The sequence below is a fragment of the Oreochromis niloticus genome, linkage group LG7, assembly GCF_001858045.2.
Source record: "Oreochromis niloticus isolate F11D_XX linkage group LG7, O_niloticus_UMD_NMBU, whole genome shotgun sequence".
Taxonomy (NCBI): domain Eukaryota; kingdom Metazoa; phylum Chordata; class Actinopteri; order Cichliformes; family Cichlidae; genus Oreochromis; species Oreochromis niloticus.
The window spans coordinates 24,540,412-24,567,067 of record NC_031972.2 but is presented as its reverse complement, the minus strand read 5'-3'; the positions used below and the strand labels follow the sequence as shown (position 1 = coordinate 24,567,067).

Here is a 26,656-nt window from a genome sequence, read left to right as displayed (position 1 = left end):
AACTGTTATCAAATTTAAGTCTGTACAATATATGTGCAACCATCACATAGAGGAAATGCATGGTTTTAAACTGCTCTCCCAAATGACACAGAATAAAAGTGTTTTGTGACAACATGGTCGCCAGGAAGACATTGTTTGTCCATGTTTTTGTTTTAGAAAAAAAAGGAGTACAAAACTAAGGGAGATTTTATCGTTGATTTCAACTGTAGCCACAGCTCACACTAAACATTCCTGACTTTGGAATAAATGAATATAATCGACTCCTTACTAAAGGAATAGGAAAACTGACCTTACTAATGCTTAGGAAATTATAAACTAGCGCAAAAACCACAGTTACAAACATAAAACACCATCCTATGAACAGACACATTATAAACACCAAAAGAAAAAAAAAAGTTTTAATGATTTATCTTCCCTGTGAAGCCCTCAAGCACACGTTGGCTTCCTAAATTGGCACTAAGTCATCAAAACTTTGAGAACTATGCCCTAAGGGTAGCGCCCCAAGAACTACATAACTTCAAGGGTTATTTTTCTGTTTGCATTCACATCACCAGTAGAAACTTTGAAATTATGTAACAGCCGTCTGGCATTTGGTATGTGTCACAGTTGGGATGTATTTCCTCCACAACATATAGCCTTATTAAAGCCTTGGCTTCACTGTCAGTCCAATGTTTTACCAATGTTTGTTTTTTTTCTTCTTTTTTTATCATAGCAAGAGCCGGTGTCAGTCTGATGCTGTGTCAATCAAAGGTCCCTGGTGTGCCAGGAGAATACGTACCGGGAGCTAGGAGCTCAGAAAAAGCCTGAGAACTGACTTCTAAGGCCTTTGATGTTTCTTAGATCCTGCAGTGCAGACACGAAGAAAGGCGGTTCTTCCTTCCACAATTATAAGAACTTCCTACGGTCTAAAAGCGCTTCATGGTAGCCATTATGACTTTAGAATGATTGTGGTCAAAGCAGATTTAGTTTCTTGAACACATAAAAAAAATCATACTTTTTCAGCCCTGGAACAGCAAATGCAGTAAACGTATGCTTTTGATTGGTAGAGGAAAAAAAATACTATTCTTCTCTATTCTTTAGCCTAAACTTTTATATTTTATAATTTATTATTCTGTGATTATAAAAACAGGCACATACTAACACATGAAGTGCTCCTAAACTCACATGGCAAAAACGATCTCCTCCCTAATAACACACTCTCTAAGTCTCCGAGTTGCCAGAGGTGTAAGCATGTAAATAGTTGTGATATTGTTATGATATGAGAATCCCTCCCATCCGCTCCAATTAGGGCTCCCGTCTCTCCTCCTGCCGCCCCCACATGGCTGCATTTACCAGCCATAATGAACTGTCAGCACAGATCACTGCCTCATTTGTACAGACCGATTCCATGTTTTCTTCTCTTTGGTTTAGCTCTTTGCATTTTTTCTTTGCATCGCTACTCACACAATGAAACTGATATCTGAATGTTAAACAGCATAAATGAGCATGTTCTCAAAACAGGCTTTAACCTGATCTTTGATGTAAAGGCAAACATTAAAGAACCAGACAGCTGGTAAATATGAAGATTACTGAATATTTTCAAAAATAAAGAATAATAAAAATAAAGACACACACTAATTGATGTGAAATCTGGGTTTTCTTTCTTTTTTACAGACAAAAAGGAAAGCAAAATGAGCAAAAAAAAAATACAGCTGCTGGCTTGTTATATTATTTTAGAGTTTGCAGCCGCCATTTATTCTTCAAGTAAATCCACCATCATTATCTTTTCTTTTCCTCCAACATTGGATGCTTAGATCCATATCATTCCAGTTTACAATAAAATTAAATAAAAACGGATTCGAGATGATGCATACTTGCTAGGAACTTAAGATATTAAAATAGAAGCAAGGAAATGGGTATATAAGGCAAAGTTTGAGAAGTTAAGAAGAAGTCCATTTTGGAGAAGGATAAGAATGACCTGTATCATTCTCCTCTAAAGGTATAATCTATAAACCTACTATAGAGCTGTCCACAAGATGTCAGAAGTGATTTTAGCATCGCTCAAAAAGGAACAATACTCCTCTCCACCAAACCCCAACTCCATACTAACAATGCCCACACTTTCTACTGCTCTCATCTTGGGATGTCAAGATTCTTTTCCCCAGTTCTGTGATGGAAGTCAGATCCCTTCTTCTAACCCCTTCATCAGTCTCCTTTGTCCGTTTTTTAGAAATGTTCTGTCTCTGCTTCACACCATTAGAGAAACCGCAAACACTGCTTTTGGCCTACATCCATATTCGTGAGAGTCTCCCAGAAGACTTCCAGTGATGTCAAGTCCCTTCCTTACTCTGGCTCTAGAGTTTACAGATTCCTTCATTCTACCTCGAGAGAACAATTAAATACTCCTTTCAGGTTTACCACTATCTATTCACAGCTGTCAGAGCTGCCTTGTCTTGTATGAACCTGAAATCCCATGTGCACCTGGAACTAGTCTGGTGCAACCAATACTAATATATAAAATCCACTGAGGCTCACACAATGAGTCTCAGACTTACAAACTAACACATTTGCAAAGGTTAATAGCTTAATGTGTTTTGCATGTAAGCACTCTATCCATAACATGTGAGAAAGGCAGTGCTTAAATGGATTTGTTACTTTCTTTTGCCACACTATCAAACTTGCAGCACAGTGTATATCAGCGATCACATTTCCAATTCCCTACCTGATATAGAATCTTCTAATACATCAATGACCTTTTGAAATCTTTGCCTTTAGTTACACATAATCAAAGTTTTCCATTATAATACTTCAAAGCTGAATCTAAATGAAACCGTATTACCACTTTATGATATGGTAGCACTGGAAAAGATAAAAGGTTATATTCACAGCACTTTATTATGTGGAATGGGCCTAAATTAATTCAGACTATTGGCTGATTTAACAACCTACACAACTGTCAGATGTAAAACTGTAAATGCTACTTTCTAAGTCTAACAAGACCTTGGGTATATTTTTTAATGGGCTTCCATTTGTGAGTAACTACTCATCCTATTCAGGGTCCATGGCTCGTGTATTTCAGGAGGAAAAAAAACATTGCAACCTTTGCTTTTCAAACTTCTTTTTTTACACATCTGAATAAAATCTACAGTAGAAGAACAAAACAGACAAAATATTTGAAAATAACGAGTATATGTTCCTCTCGCACATTCCTCTAATAAGCTGCACTTGCGGGTTATTAGTGTAATACTACAATATGTCCACCTGTATAAATACTGGTTTTAAAATTGCATTTAAGATGTTGGGAATGAACCAATATAACAAACCAAAAATTGTAGTTCTGCCTCTGTACACTGACACAGTGGATTTTAAATCAAACAATCAATTTGTGATTGTAGTGCAGACTTTTAGTTTTAATTCAAAGGGTTTCACAAAAAATTTCCATTAACACTTTAGGAATTACACATATACACATACAGTATACACAGAAGCTCAGAATTAATTGGACGGTCGACTGAAAAGCGGTTTCATGGTCAGGTGAGACATGACAAATTAACTAGGCATATCTAAAGTCGACTCAGAATGTTGAATTTGTATTTTATTGCTTTTCAATGTAATTTTAAATATGAAAGCCTAACAGATGTGAGTGCAAGTAGGGGAGGCCGTTACTAAGTTGAAAAAACCCCCAAACATGACAAAATAAATAAATCAGAGGTTTAGCAAAAAACTTTAGTGTCCAACAAAACAATTTGGTACATTCTTGAAAAGAATGAATGCACTGACTAGCTTATAAACACCAAAAGGCCTCAAAGAGTACAGAAGACAACTAAGTTATTATTTACAACAGACAAAGGAATTTGCAAAGAAAAGCGTCTGGACTTCTTTGAGTTGCTTGAAGACGTTTCACTTCTCATCCGAGAAGCTTCTTCAGTTCTAAGGTCAAATGGCCGAGAGTCCCAGATTTAAACCCAGTGGGAGTATCCCCCCAAAGAGGGACAAAGGACCCCCTGGTGATCCTCTAATCACATGAGCCAAGGTGTGAAAGCGGGTGTGGGACCTAATCAGCCAGGGTTTCGGGTGAGCTCATTGTGAAACCTGGCCCCACCTTGTCATGTGAATTCAACTGTTATTTAATAAGTCTGTTATTTACAACAGACTTATTTCCATGGTTAAGAAAAACAACTTCATGAGATCTAACCAAGTCTAACCAAGTGAAGAATACTCGAGAGGAGGTAGGAATTCATTTGCAATGTCTGCAATCAAGAGAAACCTTAATAAATGGAAATCCAGAGCAAGGTGCAAACCACCGGTTTCCCAACAAAACACAACATTGTACAGATGAAATGAAGATTAAGTTGTGCCAGAATAATGTCAAGGAAGGAAAAAGTATGGAAAAGGAAAAGAGCAACTTAAGTACCCCTCATTACCTGTCTAACATGGTGGAGACAATGTTATGGGATGGACATGTAAGACTCAATAGCATTGATGTGACTGCTGATTGATGTAGAAGGAAATTTTCTGAAATGTACAAGATTATAATCTTCTAGGATTCAGCCAAATGCAACCCAAGGGTTAATCAAGGCAAAGACATAAAAAAAATTTTAGTTACTGAAGACAAAACTGAAGGCAGAGAGAGAGAGAAGTGAAAGTGGCTGCAGTAAAGACTTAGCAGAAAATTTCAAGGGAGTAAACACAGTATTTGGTGATGTCCGTGAGTTCTACACTTCAGACAGTCATTGACTACAAAGGATTTTCATCGAAGTATTAAAAATAATCCTCATATTTTGAAATTATGTTTGTATGTCCGAGCCCCTGAAAATGGGAGACCATGGATAAAAATATCTCCACAGTGGGGAAAAAAAAAACTTGAATTAAAGCTGGAAGTGCACTTCAATTGATTGTTTGATTTAAAATCCTGTAATAAAACGAGAAAAATTGTTTCTTTGTCGAGCAAATTATGGGCCTTATAACTGAGAAGCACAAGTTGCTTATGGAGCTGATTCTGTCGTTTGTCCATCTATAGTTTTAACATGATTTCACTCGGGGAAGCCCATAAACTTTGACCTGACCAGCATGGCATGCTAAGCACTACACTAAAAATACATAAACTGATAGCACATGGGCAACAACTTTGAATTAAAATGGACAGCTGGATAGCTGCAGACTATTTAAACTTTCTCTGCATTTTGATTTAACTAACACAAGCTTCTTTCATATATCGCTTTGACGTTTTATCTGTAATTTAAAATTTGCTGTGACCAGCGGTGAAAAAAAAGCACTTGTTCTTGTCTCACACATTCACATATAACTAGCAGCAACAATACTAACAAGTGAAATGAATAAGGTCAGATCTGTTGTGGTGGCACAATAGTAACCCATGAAATATAGTCATGTGGATTTAGAGTAATACTGTAGTATAGCTGATTGAACATAACCTTGAATTCAACAAGAAAATGGAAGCGTTCACAACGCCATTAAACTGCTTCAGCAACTGATGTTCATTTATTGTGTGAGAACATGTGCTATACTGAGAAACGCCTTATTGGATTATTGGATAAATAGTATTCGGAGATACACGGTGAAAGGGTCACAGAATGAGAGGCTGCACAGGTGCAAGCTTTTACAAGACGTGCCATGAAGGCATGTTTCTTTGTCAGCTCATGATAGGCTTAAGTGTTTGTGCCATGCTGCAATCAATATAGTTGTTTTTGTATCTTATTCCGTTTAGACTGCAAAAACCCATTCTACCATACTCTGCACAGACTCTTTCAGTCCATAACTGTTTCACCATATGTTCATCAGCTTATTGTTAACCTTCTATGTCTGTCTGTCTTACTTTCTATCCATCCATCTGATTGATATCTATCTTTATATCTATCATGACACAGAATTGGATAACTTAGCCTCTTAAATTTGATAATATGATGATTATTTATCTGTGGCTTACAAGTTCTAATAACATTTTGAACATTAATATTGGAGCAAATGACCATTAACTTTTTAAAAACGTAGTAGACTAATGGTATCTCTAGTGGAGAATTAAAGTTATGCTTTCTATGTGGGTCTTGTCCCTGCATTTATAAACAAACTAGAAAGCCACATTCTGCTCCACATTGAAAAAGCAAAGCGGCTGAGCACAGTTTGCAGCTTTTCAGCTTGAAAAAACTTGAAACCCTGTTGGGTAATAATGACTGTGACAACAAGATGGATAAGACCAGAGTCAACAGTGGTCCGACTTTTTCTATTCAGTCGTTTTGGTCCATCGTGCTTGTGCATTGCTTAATTTCATACATTTCTAATACTTCAATGTCAACCAAATCAAAATACTTTGCATTAAAACAGTCTAGATGACTGGATTTGCTTTATTGCTTTTAGACTTCTCATTGTAATTTTCCTAATCCACTTGCCAGGTTACTTTACTGCTGCGTCTATGTCAGTTTATCAGTTCAAATACGTCTGATACTGTGCTCACTTGTGACCTTTTGTTTGGCTGCAAAAACAACCAAGCCAGTCAGGTCATTTAATCGAGTAAAGCTGCATGTTTCCTTAGTAACAACAAAGACTGTATTCTGGTGGCTGATTCAAGCATTAGTTACTGCAGCTTCCGTGACAGCTACAATTTAGGTCTATGAGATGAACGTGTAAATCCCCACTGATCAGTCACGGTAAAATAATCCTGACAGCCACGCTGCAGAGACATGCAGTACAACTTCTGCTTTAGAAACTGTAATAAAATATACATAAATACAACCTGTAGTTTGGTGTTTCCAGTGCTCAGCCCGATTACGACTTGGTCGTACAGAAGCTGGGCAACCTTTGGGTCCTCCACCCTCAGAGACTCCTTCACCAACTGTGTCACATCCACCTGCCAGTCGGTGCCCAGTAGGAAGGTCTGCTGGCCCAGTACATCTTCCTCCATGGCTCCTCTACTTTCACTGATGTCAGCCACAAAGTGAGTGAGGATGCGCAGAGTGGTGCTTTGGTACTGGGCAACACAAGCAGTCTCTGTCCTCCCCTCTGCTGGATCGACACCATCCTTATCATCTGTGACCCTCTCGTACCTAATGAAGAATGAAAAGAGGAAAACACTGATCAACTGCTGGTAAGGCTGAAGAGCAGGGATATCATAAACCCATGTCAGACTGTGTTTCAGGCAAAAAGCACTGAGAGCTCTCTGTGGACTCTGTGTCACCATTAGTGTCCATGAAGTAGAAACTCTCTGATGTAAAGTATTTACTGCTGTCAAATCATCTGCTGTGTGCTTTGCTGCAGGTTCGCCTGACTTTCCAAAAGTAATAGCCTCCCATTATTTTCAAAAATCCCTTAAAAACAGCTTGCAGAGAGAAACTGCCACCCGGCTTGCGTTCTCATTTTCTTTGAAAGAGCAACTGATATTTTTCTGTGTACCTGCTATTTATTTGGTTCACAGAAAACACACTGCAATTTTGGCATCTCAAAAAATATGTTTCCTAAAAAAATCAATGTATTTAAACTCACAGCTGGATATTTGTAAAGCATTTGTTCTAAACTTTTCCTCCTATTTAAGTGGAGTTTATACAGCCCTTTATTTTTATTCATCTAAAAAAAGAAGCCAACCAATCCCCCCACAGATAAATCTAATCCTTTAATGGTAGCAACTACACAAATCCGGTTTTCATTTGTGTGCTAATAGGTGCAAACTTAGCCCAGACCCAAGATGGCAGTAAAATACAAGTATTTGCAATACTTGCCAGACCTCACAAATAATTGTCTTAATCAGTAATATTTGGCCTATAAAAGAGGCTTAAAGAAAAAAGGTTTGGCAGAGAGCTGAAGCTCCTCCTTGACTAGTTTACTAACGGCCAATTTTTTGGGTCAAAGATTTTCATTTCCTGAAATTCTTTTTTTCATTCAGGGCTAAAGACGAGAGGGACCGCCTTACCTGTTATCAACACACAGTTCAAAGTCAAGCATCCCTTATGGTACCAGCATGCATCAGTGCACATGCCATGAGTAACCTGCACATTTGGAGCAACATTTCCTGTCATTTCCTGTCATTCAGAGGATCTTTTTTCAGTAAAGGGCTTGCTAATTTAAGCAGGTCGATGGCAAATCACATTCTGCTGTTATTACACCAACCTTAATTAAAAGTGTTTGGATATTAAACTGGCCTGCTGTCTAGACCTGTCACCCATTTATAATAAGTGGAATGAGAAATATGAGCTCTCTTGAGCTTTTATCACATATGAAACAAAAATGGACCCAAATGCTTACAGTATTTTCAAAAATGCGATGCAACACAGTGGTAAACATGCCCGTATTTGAACTTTTTAAAAAGTGTCTTTTTGCTACTTGTCTTCTGTACTTAAATGCAGTGTTTAAATCAAGGATTTTTTTACACACCAACTGGAAATGGTGTTGTAATAATAAAAATGTACACTTCTAAAACACTGTAAATATCCCACTGGCCTGTCTGTGCTGTACTTTCTTAGTAGTATGTCTTACTATTCCTGTTAAGGCATATGACACACACATTATTCTCATCCATCTCCACTTTATATTCCATTAGTATATATCACTCGCCTATAAATCTGTTTTTCTTCTCTCTTTTTTCGTCCTGTGCTATGTCATCATCATCGCTCTCACACTGTGTGTCTGCCTCATTCTATATTCTCAACATAAACTTGTTATTGGACTTCCTTGTAATCTATTTTTCCAACTTTCTTCCTATGCTTTTCTCTCCCTCTTCTCCTTGCTCTCACCTCATATTGTCTTATTCTTTCAAGCTCTGCCTGCCTCTCTTTACCGGTCAGGTGGCTGTGGGGGAGTGACAGTGACAGTTCCCATTAGGTTTAATGAGGTATGGCCGGTCTGGCAGGAAAACGGGCTGACAGGTTAACATGATGTGGCCCAATGGCTTGGCTTAGTTATAACCTGCCTTCCCCATCCGCTCCCTGGTTCTTATTCCACATCAGTAAAAGGATGGCACTTTAAACCAAGGTGACACTGTTTGCTGGCATCAGAAACAGGAGGTCAGGGCATGTTTGTAGCAGGAAGTGAGAGGTCAGCCATAGCACTTTTGTTAATGTACACATAAGCACACTGACCATTAATAAACCAGTGCCACCCCTGTTAAACTACATATAATACACGTTCTTCACACAGTGATGCGCTTGAAAGAAATGATTGATGTGATCCTGCTTAGGTAGCAGGGGGCATTTGTGTTAGAGTGCCACCCTGTGGGTGGTACGCTAATTGGTAACGTGAGGTATTTCTGAGTTGAAATAATCTTTAAGACTCCTTAGTTAGCATTTACACTGCTTTCTTTAATTGAAAACATAAAAATAATGTAAAAAGTGTTTGTACACATGATATATACACCATAACTACCCCTGCTGCAATAATGAATGACATTATTTTGACATATTTCATCATTACATACTACATAACATCTGTTCCAGTTCAGAAATAGTAAACATGGCCATTTTGAAAGCAGCATCACTATTACTGAAAAAAGAAGAAATTTTAAAAAATAGTGTCTTCATAAGAAGTTGGCTTTTTTTCTTAGTCTCTGGAATTTAATTTTAGGGAAGAAGCACAAACATCTTTTCTAATTGTTTTTTCACTGGTTTTGCATTTGGCCAGGATCACAGGAACAAACTTCATGAGGTATGCCATAGAATACCAGAATTGGCAGGTCCACCACTGAGACACGTGACAGGCGTGAATGTTATGCTACCTGTAACTAGGCATGACGAGTTTGGTAGTCGGTCAGTGATGGTCTGGGGAGCTATATCCATGGAGGGACACACAGACGCTAGCAACAGGAACCCGACTGTCATTAGGTTTTAAGATGAGATCTTTGGACCCATCGTCAGACTTGATGAAGGATTGATAACACCGACTGGCTCTGGCTCTGGGATATTGTGTTTCAGTCTGTCCGATGTCAGCGTCACCAGTTTGCACCTCAGAATGTTCAGGAACTCAGCGATGTCCTAGTCCAAGCGGACTTTGGGGGGGGGGGATCCCCAAGGACACATCTCTCGTCTCATTAGGAGCATGCTCCGATTTTGTCAGTACTACTACTGAGTACTGAGTAAGTATTTTAAGTGTCTCCCATTAAACTTATATCTTGCACAATCATTTTTTCACTTTAATTTTCAGGGAGTATTTGAATTCAGCCCTCTGCTGATTGATCCTTATCATTTCCATCAAATGATGTGGCACCCTTCATTCCTAACACATGACCAAGTCCATATCAATTTAGATGTCCAGCATGGTTTTTTTCACATTGGTCCAAAAACTTCCATGAGTGTTCTGATGGTTGAGTTGGTGCCTATGATGCCATGCCATATGACCTGCATCATATCAAACCACACAGGACTGATTTGGGCTGACCCTTCCATCCAAGGTGACAATACCGACCATCCATATAATCCTTAAAACTTACCTTACCTATTCTGAAAGCAGCGTCTTCATTCACAGCAAACTGGGGTTCTAACTGTGACAACTGATTCTCTCACTCATTACTCACTGCTACAAATCATGACGTGTATGTCATCTGCTACCTCATGTAACTGCTGCTTTCATTCCACACTATAATTCATGAATATATATCTTGGCTCAAAGACAAAGGCGGTAAACACTGGGGCTCAGGGAACAATCTAAATCATTTTCACTTATAAACACAACAGTGCTCTATTGTTTCTTCAACGTAGTCACTATAAATATGATCACAGTAAATCATAATTATAAAAGCTATTATTAAATGTAAATTAGTCACTGTGCTTCACTGATCTTTGATATTGAAAAGGGTTAGTTTTATTTTCATCAGCAGAAATCATATTAGCAGAAAGATCATTAATTTAAATATTTTTATTAGGATCATCTTGTACAACTCACGCTGCACTGCACAGATCATTGTACACTATATCTCTTTACACCCTCAGGAATATGCTCAAGCTCTGTAAATTATTAGTCATTCCTTATTCAGTATAAGTACTTTTTTCCCCCCCCGTAGACCAGTTCAGTGAATTATTAGACACTTATTATGCAGCTGCACTTGCATTTTGCTTCATATGTCTGCACCATCATTACTGAGCCAATTTCATGTGGCCTCCTTTTTTATTTATTTATTTTTTTAACCAAATGAAAAATATGATTGTCATAAAGGGATTATTAAGAACTTCTCAGGTTTATGACCTACATAGTGAAATTTTGATTTTTGTGCTGCATCTTTTTTAAGTTGCCAACTTTTCTTGTGATATACAGATACGGGATAAAGCCCCCTCAGCCCACCAGAGTCAGTTTCTGAAGTGATGAAAGTGATGATGTGGCTTTTTTATTACAACATGCAACAACACAGACACAACAGACAGTCATGACTTACCTCCTATTGTTCATACTAACAGGGACCCTCCAACCCTTAATCTGGCTGAGCTCAGGGTCAGCCACATCAATTAGCAAGGGTAGGCGGGGCATCCATACGCTCATCTCGAGTTGTGCATTCAGAAAACTATAGGTGAAGTTAAGCATCACCCTGTTCTTTCCCCTTGTCTCCTTTCCATTGACATACACATAGTCACAGCGCTCTGAAACCTAAAGAATAAAGGAAAAATGGAAAATAAGATGCAAAAACACTGTTTACAGTTCAGTCAGATCTCTCAGGTCATCAGGGCAGATCTTTAAACGGTTCCTGTAATTAGATCTAAGTGTGATGAAGGTGCTTTCAGTTATTGCGGTCCTGTTCTTCGGAACAAGCAGCCTGCTGATCTGAAATCAATTACATCTGTGCATACATTAAAAACAGACTAGAAACCTTTTTATTAACACGGGCCTACACTCAGCACATGTTTTCACTGCCTTTGGCATTGTAAACCTACACAGGTTTTTATGTTCTTCTGTGTTAAGCACATTGAGTTTGCCATTGCCAAAACAATTTACATGACTTAAAGATTGCAAAGTACTCAAGAACAATCTCACTGCCAAAAAACAACAACAAAATAATAAAATAAAATAGGAATAAATAATAAAGCATAATTAGACATAATGTTTTCATATTGCCCATCTGTCCATCCATCTGTCTGTCCAACTCTAAGAAACATGGTATTTCTTAAAGAATACTTAAACATGACTTAAAGATTGCAAAGTACTCTAGAATCTGATTGCCAAAACAATCTAACCAGGAAAAAATAAGAATAAATAAGCAAACCTACTTTCGACCTAATATCTGGAGATACAAAAATCCACTGTAGAAGTAAAGTTTTTCACCTTTTTTTCTTACATATTAAGTAAATTTGATCATTTAGGCTGCTTTGAAAAAGATTAAGTGCTTGGATCACTCAATGTCTTTCAGTTTCTTTTCAGTGTGTGTTTGTGTTCAGAACCGCTCTATTCTTAATGCATGCTTGTGTGTGAAGCATAGTATGTGCACAAATTATGTGACTTTGGTCCAACTTAACAGATGGAGTTACGAAATGACACAAACCTATTTCATCTACCCAGAGAGAAAAACACTTGCTCAAAACAAATTATGAAGTGGCTGGATAGAGTACGCCACCAGTCATTTGCCAAAGTTACTCTGATACATCTCCAACATAAAGAACTGATGCAGCATGAACATCAGAAGTATCTGTCATTATCTCCAAAGCCCCAGAATCTCCTTATCAAACATTTTCCCCTTGAGGAACAAATGTATTTAACAGTCCGTCATTGAATTTTGTTTGTAATCACTTGCATTTCATTTCTTTTCACTCTCAAATACCATATAAGCTTGATTGGCACAACTGGTAATTTCAGCACATGTCCTCAATACTGACAATTGCTTCTTTATAACAAACCAGTCACAAGAAGACTGTCATCTGTCGCCAATTCTTTGCATATAACTTGGCAGCTTTACTCTCGAATGATGTCAAACCAAGCCCTCTCTCTGAGGAACAAAAGTGACAGCTTGCTGTCTGTCAGTTTTCTCCTCCTCCTCCCTTTCATTTCCCTTTTCTCTTTCTCTCCCACTCCTTCGCTCTCACCCTCAGCCTTCTCCAGCATTACTGCACCTCCTACATATTTCGTCTTCTTGTAATGAGAACAGGTTGCAACTCTGAAAGGATTCTTAGATTCCAATCAAAGCGAGGGAAAGTTTAGGGTTTCACCTCGATGTATGCTAAATGGAAATGTAAAGCAGTATGAATTCAATTCATTTTCATTTAAAGTTTTCTAGCTATTTGTCTTAATGAGTGCAAACCAAGCAATGCAAGGCTGATACTGGATTGCATACAGTCACAAAACCCACATGAGGATAATTTCTTTGTTCTTGTGATTTTAAAGTATAGAAGGCAACCATCCAGAGAGTAAGCTAAATCTATCTACTTCTGCATTTTTCAGTCACACTTTTTTTTTGCTCTTTTATTATGCCTCAATGCCGAAGACATAATGTTTTCAGATTGCCCATCTGTCCATCCATCTGTCTGTCTAATTCTAGCAAACGTGGTATTTCTTAAAGAATACTTAAACATAACTTAAAGACTGCAAAGTTCTCAAGAATGATCTGATTAAACTTAGTGTCAAAAGGCCAAGGTCACTGTGACCTTACACAGCACTTTTTTGGCATTAACCGAATAATTCACTTGCAAAATTATGACAAACCTCATACAAATGTCTAACATCCACTACAAAAGTACATAAAACACACTAGATATTGAACAAACTATGACGGGACAGATCCAAAGGTGACAGAAACCAAAACATGCCAAGGATTGCATCGGTGTTTTAAGGGAGAAAAACTATTCTTTGTTTGCTTTGGTAGCATTTTTTGTTATTTCCACTGTGTTTTAATTAAGCACACAAAACACTGCATCATACTAACAGGATCTAATAACCTTTTATAGGTTAACTTCACTGTGACATCATAATGTTCTGAAAAAAAAGAAGTAAAAACAACTGTTTTCTTACTGTTACAGCAGAGTACAGATGGTGACCAAGTTTAATAACTGATTCCATGTTTATTCCCTCGCTCTATTTTTTACTGCAGTGTTTTCAAACTAGTTCCACTCTAACACTTGAGCTCCATGTATGTCTATACTTACATAAAGTATAGTTCATGATAACCATTAATGATAAACTTAGCTTGAAGATGAAATTAAGACTCATCTGTTTGTCTTGAAAACAGACAGAAATTACTTTGTCACTTTGTTACTGATAATGCAATCACAGATAAAGGCACTTCATAAACTTAGAGGGTACATATGAGAGTTACTGACTGAAATAATTCTGACTGACTAACCTGACTAAAACCGACTCATGAGAGAGCACTGTATTTAACATGTATGAAGTACTATGTTTTGGGGGTCGCAAAATTTCTGCTGTGAGCATTTGCTCTTCTAAACCCTAAAGAGCTAAAGCTCAGTGGTTTACTGGATCCGTCAAGTGTTCTACATTATTGGGATAAAAGGAGAAACTGTAGCACAACACTTTCAATCAGAAAATAATCATCAAAAAATAAAAACTTGCAGCGTAGTACATCAATGATGGATCTATTGTCTTTTTTCCCCCCATTCTAAAGCTGTGACTTATATGAGGGGGCTCACAGGTTTTGGAAACAATGAGAATTTTGAATTGGGTTCAATGGCAGTTTTTTTCTGGATTGCTATTGAAACACTCTTAAATACAACACGCTCTAAATGTCAAGAGCAAGCCAGATGACTGGGTGAACTTCAATACAGTATTATTATATGTGAAGTGTAAAGAAGAGTACTTGCTGTGATTGAGGCAGGAAGTTACACTATATACACAAAGGTATTGGTCCATTTTAAACTTCAGTTGTTTTCAGTCCTATTTTCACAGGTAAAATCAAGCTCCTAACCATGCAGTCTGCTCTGCAAGCATCTGTAAAGAAAGCGCTCACTGAATTAAAGTGCCACCGCTGCAGAAGTCAGTTGCTATAAAATTTCTTCCCACTAGAAGATCTAGTTGCCATTTAAGCATATTGTGATCATACTGCCCTTCAGTAGAGATTCAAACTATAGACTGAATGTTCTGATTATTGCATTTTGTTTTTTAGTAATGATTAACATGGCATTAATCATGTAGTGCAGTAAGCACAGCAGGCTATTGAAGGTATTGTATTTGAATATAATCTTTTATTTATGCACTGACAGGTTACTTACACTTTTTCGTGTCTTGCAGGACGGGCTGCACATCTGATTGTGTCACTCCATTTTTTTTCTCCCTAGTTTGATGTATTTTAAAACTTCTTTTTTACTTGGGTTTGTTTTTATGTTAACTGGGCCAGGCGCAATATTAGTCGGGCAATGTGCAGTCCCTGAGTTGGGGCTAACACCTCACAGGAATCAGGCCTTGCATAGGTGTTTATGGCAAACTGATTTGCTGTGTCTATTATAACTTGTTTGCAGTGGTGCCAATTATTTCTTAGGGGTACACTTAGTGCATGTAATAAGTGCCCCTGTGGGATCGTTGTTATTTGGGGTGGATTTGGTTAAAAAAAAAAGCACCTGTAAGTTTCCTGTTGGTGAAAGCGAGTTATCAGGTGATTGCTAAATTGCTGACGGGTTGCACCATTAAAGGTACATTGTGGATCATTAGTGGTCTTTTATTATGATAGTATAATTTTATTGCAAACCCCTTGAAATAATAAAATTGTATACATTTTGGCTGATATTGACCGCTTGTCCCATTTATTCTGGACTCGGAAGTTTGTAAGAGCAGGATCAAGGCCTCAGTGCTCACTGTGTGTGTTTTTGATCACTACACTTATATAACTCTCTTATGTTTCCCTGTGTTTACCAGTTTCCTGTCTTTAATGACTTTATGTTTGTGTCACTGTTGTCACTTTGGGTTTCTTTTGGTAACTACATTTCCTTGGGCTTCTTTTTTTGTTTTACTCCCTCTCTCTGTCCCTTGTAATTATCTGCTCTGCCCTTATTGTGTTCATCAGTTCCTCATTGCCTTGTTCTTCCACTTATCTTTGTCAGAGAAGTGTCCTTTGCTCATGTTTCACCTGTGCTCTCCTTGTATAGCACCTTGTGCCTTCCTCTGCTTCCCTTTTTTGCTCATCACTTTGCTGCATTTAACTTTAGATCATTTACCCTGTGTATTGTATCTGGATTACTTATCACCATTTGGGCTTTATTTTTGAAGTATCAGCTTAGTGAAATAAAGCTCATCTTTTGTTAGATTGTGTCTGCATTCGGGTCCTCCTTTTTGTCTACATATAACATAAAGAAAAGAAGGATTTAACCTTCAAAGTCTCAAAAAAACAGTGAAGTTGGGAAAAATAAAGCTGTTTTATCTCGAGATTCCTTTGAAAATAGTTTGAAGAAAAGATGGGTACTGCTTACTGTTCTCAAACCCGACGAGGGGAGTAGACTACTGAGGTCAGCGTCACAATATGTGGTACTACTTCAGTTGATAATTAAACCCTTTGAGAGATCTCCCTCTTTTCTTCTATCTGATATGCATGTATAGTAAACACAACACACTTGTAGCACTGTTCTTTTTTTATCACGCATACTCACAATCAAGAATAAACACTTTTATTTTTCTTATTTTTCCCCAGTTATATTTTTCTTGCTTCTCCTTTCACATAACGCCGCAGAGACGGATAGTAAATCTGCTGTGGCGGTAAACAGCTCACAATTATTTCCTTATTTTATGTTAACAATAAATCCTTTGCAGCACTTCCCAAAAATTCAGAAAGGTTTTAGATTAATTATGTAAGCCCTCTAAAAGCCAATGAAAATCAACTTACAGAGATTTAAAACTTGCTATATTCAGTCATGGTGAGCAGTTTGTCACCTTGACAGTTTGATGGTGTTATGTAATATATAAGTGGTACGGATACAGACTCTCTTTCAGCATGATGATTGTTAATTATTCCTCCTCTAAAACAAGAGCCGAGTATAGAGTATGTAATCAGTATTTTTTTTTTGTCTGTTTCTCAGCAAGATTACACAAAAAAACTGCCGAGCTACACTTCATGGTGGCGAATTGGAGCACGAGAAAAGGATAAACCAATTTAATCCCCCCCCTCCTTTCTAGGGTTTCTGTGATTTAAATCGGACTTTTTCAAACAGCTTTCTATTTTTCTCTTGCCATTAAACAAATGTATTTTGGTACATGTTTTGCTAGAAGAAAACGAGCACCTTCATTTTCATTTCACTGTGCGAAAAACTCTTGAAGCCCACGAACAAAAGTTGTATTCTTCCTGCTAACGTACCTGCATGCCACTAGAAAGCTGAGCATTAAGGATAAGATAAACTGGGAAAAAAAAAAGAATACATGTTGCACGAACCTTGATAACCTGTTCATCCGTTGACTTGCACTCCACTGACTCTGTAACATCAGAGACCGCACCATCCGTCCCTACAGTGACGACCTTTACCGGAATAGCGACAGTACGCCCAGTGAGCACAGCCGTGTTGAGAATTTCAGTGTCCTGTAAGGTGAAAAAGAAAGAAACACACACATACTCTTAATATTACTATTATTATAAACTTTTTTGCTGCTGCCTCATTCCTGCTTTAACCCTAGTTAAGAATCCATTGGCTGATTTTCTACTAGATAAAGCAGCTGATGGGCTGAAAGTTGATGATGAAGCAGCAATGAAAAACTTGGCTACAGCTTCTCTACAAGATGACCAATAACATTTAAAGAGCAATCTCTGGGGGTAAAAAAAAAATCAAGCCAACATGAAAGTGTGAAAAGCATGTATGTTCTTGAAAGGCCACTTGAGGCTGGAAAGCGGATCAGTCCCTGTAGATTCCAGTGTTAAAATACAGCTAAAATATGCTTTTACAACCTGCCACTAAACAATTTTCATTGCTTGAGTTGATTTCCCCTTTGACAATAATGGATTTTTTTGTTTGTTTGTTTTTTTTATAACTCATCTGTTTAAATTTTACTAAGGATTTAATTTAATTTGCTTTAGCCCTTTTGGCGTGTGGCTGTTTTGAGGGATAGGTGGGTGTTGATTAGGCCACTCTAAATCTGCTAGCCTTCACCTCAGCTAACTGGTGACAGCGTGTTGATAGTGTTTGTGGTGTCGGTGCCTTGGTGCCAGCAAGCCTTATTATTATCTGACAATATAATATCTGACAAATAACAAGGCTTGTGCTGTGTCTTCATTATAATGAAAGCTGGACCAAAAAGTCTGTGCTTCACTTTTGGTGCTTTTTTTAATTTTTTTATTTTGTACGAATCAGCAGAGAGGTGTACTATGAATGGAGGTTAGGTTAGCCAGGACTGTTGAGCTTAAGGTCGGAGTTTTCACAAAAGTGTCACTCTTTTTACCTTGATAATCACCATGGTAGTATGTGCTCAACACATAAACTGGTTCTCAGCAGACGGTGTTTAGTATTTTGGTTTTAAGGGGCCTGGGTGATCAGGAATTTTCTGGAATGCATGTTATAGATGCATAAACTGCATAAACTGCAGCTGTTGGAGCTCTGATTAGAAAAATGATTAGTTACATTTGTAGGTTTTTTATCACCAGTAATTTTCAATCATGAAAATTAATTTAGCATTGATAAACTAAAGGGATTTCCACATCTCCTTTATTAGGCTGTGGGAGACTGAGAGACCTGCACACACCGACTAACATTTAATCCTTAAATGTATCACAATTTTCTCTATTGTGCAGCTTTCCTGTTAGGAAAAAAAAAACAGCAGCAGCGAGTGTGCACAGAGTGGTAAAATAAACATAAGTCAATAATGTTTGTTTTCCTTCTGCTCAGCGTGTTTGTGATGATTGTGGAATCAGAAGATTAATGATCATCTGCAGCATGACTGTTTTGTCTTATTTTCAGCACCAGTTTAGCATTTTACTGCTCACTATATATCTTTATAATGTTCATAGATCTTTATTATTCATTAGTGTGATGATGTCTCTGATTGGAGTAGGTGATCCTCAATGGAAGCATGCAGCGAGCCTAATGCAGAAAGTCTGGTTTAACAGAGAAATCTGATAACCACCATCATGATACTCGTCACCTCTGACTGCGGTTTCACATTTTGTCTAGCTAGCTAATGCAAAGAAACACTAGTGAACGTTCTTTATAATATACCCCCTCAGGTCTCTGTCTCCATGGGATGCACCCCTCAAGTCCATGGATACAATTTACTAACCAATTTTGCTATAGCATTACTGTATCTGATAACTTCTGGCACTCCATCCTCTTATCACTTCTGGTTACAGATGCCAATGGCAACAATGCAATAATGCAACCAAGACTTCAAAAAATGGCTCTAAAAACCAACAGCAGTTACATCGATATTTAATATTTAATAATCGACTCTATGATAACATCGCTTTCATGCTGGAATACTGAACCAGCATGAAACCGATGATCTGACAACGTTTGACTGTTACTTTCTACTGACACCTTCATCCTTCTTATTTGCCAGACTTTTGGTGTTGTTTACAAATACACAGAATCATTTTGTGTTTAGAGAAAGTTTTATTCTCGACCATCATCCTCGTTGCTATGAATATTTTTTGTGAGCTCCATCAAAGAGCAGAACATTTCCAACAAAATCAGTGATAAATGTAACGCTAACACTCAAATACTGCAGGCAAATTAAATGTAAGATGATATGATATTTATGTGTAGACTTGGAAAAACATGATTTACTTATTGCCAGCTTTCCAAGTTATATACATAAACATAAACAGGACAACAATTGGCTAAAATAAAAAAGAATACAAATACATAACAGGAATACCAGTGTGTTTCAAAGTGACCTGAACGCTCTCTGCACACTAGTGCAGGGCAAGGGTTATTAGAAACGCGTGTATAGGCAAGCTTTTGGCCTGTGGGATGGGGGTTGGGGGTCATAATATTTAGGCAAAAGCCTTTAATGCTCAGTCTTTTGTTTTCTAGCTAGACCAAACAACACTTCATGTATGTTTGCATACATGAAAAACCTGTATTGTAGAAAAAAAATATACGTTTTATATTTATAGTGATATCCCTAATGTGTCTTCTATATACTGTGAACCTAGTTTCAAATACTATTTATTATCCGAAGGTCAAATCTCACGCAACTATAGACTGTAGTTATCGCAAAAGGCTTTTTACCTCAGCATTCAAGTAGCCCATCATACAGTAAGGATGAGCAGCAGCTGTGAGAAGTGCTATTTGCTGCTACAGAGATCCTGCAAAGCACAAGTGAGGCTGTGTGACTGTTCACTTAAAGATCTTTGACAGCAAATAGTAAAGATTTTTTAAATTGACTTTTGCATCAGCCAATTAATAAGCATGCTTTTTTCATTTTGTTTACATTGCATAGAATGTATGAAGCAGCAAGTCTTCACATTTAACAATCCTGAAATAACTAAGTGTGGCATTTTTTAAATAACTCGAGTGATTACAAGATTCTCAAATCTCTGAACGATCAAAAGTGCAACATTTCTATGTAAGAAAATATATATAAATTTTTATTCCGTGCATTTTTTTCCACCTTCTTAAAGTCTGATACCTACATCCCCACAATACAATATTCAATGATGGGTGTGATGGTTCAATCGAAGATTAGAAGCAGCTAACACAGCTCTGGGCTACAGAAATGTTGTAAGCTCACTTCTAATTCTCCCCTTGATTTTTTTTAATTTGAATGTCTACTCTTTAGCTCAGCCGATACCGCCCCGAGAGACATCACTTATTAGTTTAAATCGATTTTGAACAGCCCCTCTTGAACCACGCAGAGCTTTACATCACATATACAGTGGTAATTCTTCAGCTCAGTAAACAGATGCCTAATATTGTTCCCTCTTTACTAGTTTACATTGCAGTGAGGTCACAGTATGACAGTTATTCGAGTCTTCCCCAGCTATTCACCATTATTCCCCAGAACCAATCTGAATTAAAAGAAAAAATACAAAACAATGACAATAATGCTTCACACCAAATTGCAGTCATTCCAAAGCTATAGCCAGATTCACTTGAGAATGACAGGCCTTACAGAAGAGCAGGAAGAAGATAATGAGATCAATTAAGACAATGCCTGGTAATCCTTGAGCTCTCAGTGTGTTGGTCGTATAGAAGATTTGCTATAACAGTAGATCATTCTCATCACTGCTCAGTTTAAATAAGCCTACTAAGAGCCTGTGAATGCCAAAGGCATCCATTTGTTCATTAAAACGGTTGCCTTTTTGTTTTTCTTTGTCATTAACTATCCCCCGTATCTGCAGACATACACATAAAGGAAGTGCTTTTTAACCTTGGTGAAATGTGTGGCGGTGATTTCATGCTGTTCTGTTTAAATATTTCTTGCTTGGCTGATAGATCTTTCTCAAGGGATGTGTTTGGTCTGCCACAAGGGAAACAAACCCAAAAGTTAGAATGAACAGAGGGCAAATTCCTGCAAGTGAGCAATTTAGTGCCATCCTTTACAAGCACAATTGTTAGGCCACTTGTACATTTCAAGTTTCACAAAGACAAACAAACTTGCAAGTCTGTGTTGTTTGAGTTTCAGATCATTTATAGTATATTGATGGTTAAGCATGGGATATACAGTGCACAATTCAGTTCCTGAAATGGATTTGAAAGTGTGGCTCGTTTCTCACAGATTCAAATGATATTCAAGCATATTTAAATCTCCAGCATTCCAGTAAAGCCAACACTCAACAAGTGAGACATCCATATAAACTCATCCTTGTTCCTCAGTGAATGATGAATATATTTGCTGCTAACTGTATGGTGCTGATGATAATAAGCACCTATAAAAAGTCTTCTCTGTGTGATCACTACTTCTACATGTAATGGAAGTACCTTTTTTTTTTTCCTGAGTGAGCCATTACAACTGGAACAGCATGATAAAAATGAGGTCTTAATGATCTTCAGCATGTATTGCGGAGACTGTCCATCCTCATAAAGAACTGAGTAGTGAACAAGATCAAATGTAATCCACATAATGACAAAAAAAGTGAAATTTAATAAGACAGCATTAATGATGCACGAGGCAGCAAAGGCAGCATCTTCATCTGTAAAACCCACCTACGTCTCATCAGCCACCGCCTGGCTGTTCAATATCCCCCCCGTAGATGAGAGGGTCTGGTGTGTATTCCTCATTGACGAGGTCTACTTGTACACACCAGCAGATAAACATTCATGACTGAAAATGACTATATTATAGACTAATGTGCACACATACACGTAAACAGCTAAACACAGACACCTCCGCATGCACATAAAAGTGCTACATATATTGCATAGCAACCCACATATCAGTATAGATATGCAAACATATTAACTTAGACACACACTTGCAAACACAAAGACACCTTTCTTTTTTTTGCCTAGCTCAAAAAAAAAGAAAAAAGAAAAAGAGGCATGTCTCCCCCCTTCTCATGCTGCAGCTTATCTTAACAACCTCTCATTGCAGTGCAGAGAGCAGGGCAAGAAAAGAGAAGAAAGAAGGCGAGAGAAGGGAGAATCGATAAAAGGCCATTATATTTCTGAGCAGCAGGGGGTAGAAGCATCGAGTGTGTGGGGGCTGATATGGTTGCGGATGAATGATGTGTAAGGTAGCAGACAAACTACAAAAGTCCTGCTTGGAGAATAGTTACTGTATGTAAATGCGTAAACACTCAAGGACAAAATCTGCTGTTGTTACCCAACTTTGAGCAATATAGATTTAATATATATGCTTTATTGCAAGACGGCATTATTATTCTGCTACTTTGGTTTCAAGACCTGCACAGATCAGACAAGTCCAATGAAAAATTAGGAGCTGATGGCTCTTTTTACACATAATGACTGCGCACAACAAACCCCTAAAGTTCCTGCACTTTTGGATAACCTCCCCGTCGCTGCAGTGGAGTCCCTCTTCTGTGAGAGGCTTGTGTGAACAATGACTAATATTTATACCCCTATCAGATTGTTTCATCTTACGACTGCAGCTTCTTTGCTCATTCATACAACGTAACGTATTATTTTCCTTACATTTTTTTGCTAACTTGCTCACCGTCAGTAACAGTATTTGCATGCTAGAGCAAACGCTAGGAAATAGGGTAGTATTAATAGTAAAATACTATTATTATGACAAAAAAACAATATACAAAAACTACTGCTAATAAAATCATAAAATTCTGTTTTTTTGTGTAGTCTCTTGCTATGATACGCCTTATAAGCACAAGAGGTCTAAAGATGGAGTTAAAAGAAATTACAGCACAATGATAAGTGACTACTAATCCATATAGACTTATTCAAAGGGTTTAAACGAGCAAGGTAGGGACACACCTAAGATATGCTGGCCTTAGATGTGGGTGCAGAACACTACTTAACCCTGGCTAGCTGTTTATTATTCAGTACTGAACAGATGCCTCTGACCCACAGAAAACCACAGCTCAACTGTTTTCTAAGCAGCTGAGATTGGCAGCAAGCTCACAGGTCCTGTTCTGTGTTGGCCAACAGTACAGTAGGGTTTATATTGCCACTGCAGCACTCCATCCATTCAGTTCATATCAATTATCAATAAAAAGTCTATTCCCTCTAGCACCTATATAGTCTCCCCCTGCCACTCAAAAACTTTGGAACATCTCAAAGTGTATAGTAGGAGATAAAATGAAAGCAAAGGCAGGGGAATCAATGCCTCTAAGGATTTTATTTCTTTTTTCCCACTATTTTTTTTTTTTTTTTTTTTAGAAATGGTGATACAGCAGAAGGAGAGAGCGGTGTTCATACAATGTAATCCTTTTACGGTTATGACTTGGGAAAAAAAGCACAGCAGCCAAGGTGTTCTGCACTGCAATACTATAGTCGGAGAAAAACCGGAGCAAGGTGCTGATAACTGAAGTGATGAGTGATGTGATGGAGCGAGCAAAAGAGGGAAATTACTATTTTGCTCCCAAAGTTTGGAAGATGACAGTCATTTTACGTGCAGCTGCTGAAACTTAGCAAATCGTCAGGGTTTGGAGTTTTCATTTTAGGGAGTGAACAAAAATACTCCATAGTACTTACAGCGGAGTATGCAGAAATCCTACATTTTGCTAGTACGCTAGGTATTTGATGAAAAACACTGAAAGTCAATTGAATCTAGAGTTTTTTGTGAGGATGAAATAAGCTGAATAATCAGCTTCTGCGTCTCCGCTGATTTACCTCAATTGGCATAGCAGCTATAATTGCAGTATTAGCAAATAAAGAGTTGAAGGCAGTTTGGGGCCATTCTGCATTGACCATGAGTAAGAAATACCACTATTGATTATTAAATTGGGGCCTACAGTGATTTATACTCTCCTCATTAATTAGATATTGATTTATAACTTCTTGTCCTGGCAATGGGTTGGGTTTGTTATTGTGTACTGTGAGCTCTAAATACTTTTAGTAAGATTAAATATTAAGCCTCTGTTGTTTTTTCCTGCCTCATACTTCCTCACTTTAACATTAGGAGAGGAAATGCCAAAGTCAGCAGTGATAAATTGGCTGTCCCTGATAAAGCCTGTCCATATTCTGAGGACCTTTCTCCTGTCTCTGGCTGAGGCCATTTGATTAGAATAAACCAGGGAGCACTATACTGGACCATGGCCCATACTGGCCAAATAAAAGACCCTCAACCCAGCCTGACAGAATGAGGGAAAGGGTAAGAAAGGCAAGCCAGCAAAAAAAAGTAAACAAACCACAACAAATGACAGAACGGACAGGCTTAACTTCAGAGTAAAGCCTGACTGACATACATATCTTGGGCCCCGAGAGAGGCAAGAGAGACATGTTGGGCGGCAGAAGTGAAATAGTTTGTGTGTGAGTACAGAGGATATGCACACATGTCATCCTCATTCTCTGCCGCTCTGCTTCATGCTCACTGTTACACAACCCACCCCGAAAAAAAAAGTTTTTGAGTCCAACCAATGTGATCAGTCACATTCTTTAGATTTGAAAGTTGCGTGTCAATAATATGAAGCCACTTGCTTACACACTGCTATTTTACACTACTGTGCAAGGGTTTTGAGCCACCCTTCATTTCGTTTTTGCATGGAATATAGATTCAGTGATTTATTGAAGCATGTACATGCAGAAATTGCTATACAGAAAAGACGTTCTCAGGATTTCAAAACTGGTATGACATTACTCAGTTCCCCCCCCACAGGATCTTTATAAAGTGTTTGCTTAGAGCCTCAGCTTCGGTGTCAGCTGGGCTTTAATGCAGGCATGTGCATAACACAGAAGGGGGGGAAGGAAGGAAAAAAGAAGCAGAGAAATTACAGTCCTAAACAACTAAATAAATAACAGAAACATTGTTATTTGAATAGAGTTTGCTAATTTTGATCTCCCTGTCTGTCTGCTGTCTCATCTCCCTCTCCTGCTTGCTGTAGGATGATCAGGATCAACAATGACAAACAAGCCTGATGCATAAGGAGCATTTTTCCCAGAGCGAAAGTGATAAAGAGAATTTATTCATTTAGTCAAAAAGCACAGCATAAAGATAAGGCAGAAAATTAGAGACCCATATATACACAAGAGGACTTAATTAAGCTATAAGGGGCATTATAGTTGCATGCAGATGGCTAATGTTGCCCTGAGGGCACTTAGCATGCCAATGGATAGCCTCACTGCTTCCCGATTAGTGCTCTGTCATGCCATTTCCAAATACTGTTACTGACAGTGAAACAGTATGACTGATAGCATCTTGCTTGAAAATTGCTGGCGAGTTCTGATGCAGTGATAGCACTTTGTATAAATTATAGATATACGACCCTTTATTTTGGACTTGGTTTAAGCAGCCAAGCAGCAGCCAAGCAGCACAGGAACCCACAGGGTTTCTGCTTTCTCTTGTACAGCTTTCTCTTCTTCTTTTGTTCTTTTGATTCTCGAAAGCATTCGTCCATCAAAGTTGATTGCCAACTTAAAATTGCAAGTATAGGAAATGAGAAAACCAAACCTGGTATATGGATTCAGGACCCCGTTATTCAAAAGCACTATAAACTTCGATGCATTCACCTGTAACCCAAGTAGTATTTCAGCTGCTGAATTACAGTATTTGCTTTAACCAAAAAATTATTTTGTTGACTTGTAATACCTCAGGAGGCCTGAAGGCTGATAGATGGCAGCTAGTCATGGCAGCTTAATTGGTTTATTGAAAACACTTTCTTTTTTTCTTTCAATCTTCACCATTATTGGCACAGATAAACTTCCCGCCAAGCTTCACCAATGTTATCTGAGGAATTTCAGATTTTTTAAAACACCACTGCGAATTTTGACCAATCTGACAAACCGAAAGTTACATTTCTTACAAACTGTTTCATGTATTGACATGAAATTTGTTCTAGGAATAGGCACCCCTCGCTGAGGGAGTTGTCTTGCTGGCTCAGAGTATCATTATGTATTAATGAAAGATCATTGGGGTACCTCCATCCCCTGTTAACCCCCTACCCTTAAAAAAAGACGACTATACCCTGATTGCTTACCTGGTCTGCAAAAGTAATGCGTTTTCTGTGAGTATGGGAAGAGCACTCTCCGAGCTGCTGGTTAACTTGCATTCTTCAAGAGCTTGGACAGCATGAAGACTCTTGTGTTCGCCATTGAAGTGAACAAAAGAACATTTGCTGTGCTTTGATCGTAGATGAGACTTTCTGAAAGCAGAAGCGGCTGTTCAAAGTAAATAATGGCAGACTGCATCGTTCCTTGAGAGTGTGCCAAAGTAGCCGCTATGCGGGTATTTTACATTTTTTTTTTTCCTACATAGTGACAAAGAC

The 26,656-nt window shown here is 38.0% G+C and overlaps 1 protein-coding gene across 1 annotated transcript in view; it reads right to left on the bottom strand.

Annotated features, from left to right (window-relative positions):
* Positions 1-26,656, bottom strand: part of si:dkey-112m2.1 (transmembrane protein 132C) — a 162,441-nt gene that overhangs the window by 3,328 nt on the left and 132,457 nt on the right. The window contains exons 6-8 of the mRNA XM_005451342.4: positions 17,261-17,404; positions 11,345-11,553; positions 6,728-7,037 (exon numbers count right to left, since the gene is read on the bottom strand). Coding sequence (XP_005451399.1) covers positions 6,728-7,037; positions 11,345-11,553; positions 17,261-17,404 — 663 coding nt within the window. The remainder of the gene's footprint in view (positions 1-6,727; positions 7,038-11,344; positions 11,554-17,260; positions 17,405-26,656) is intronic.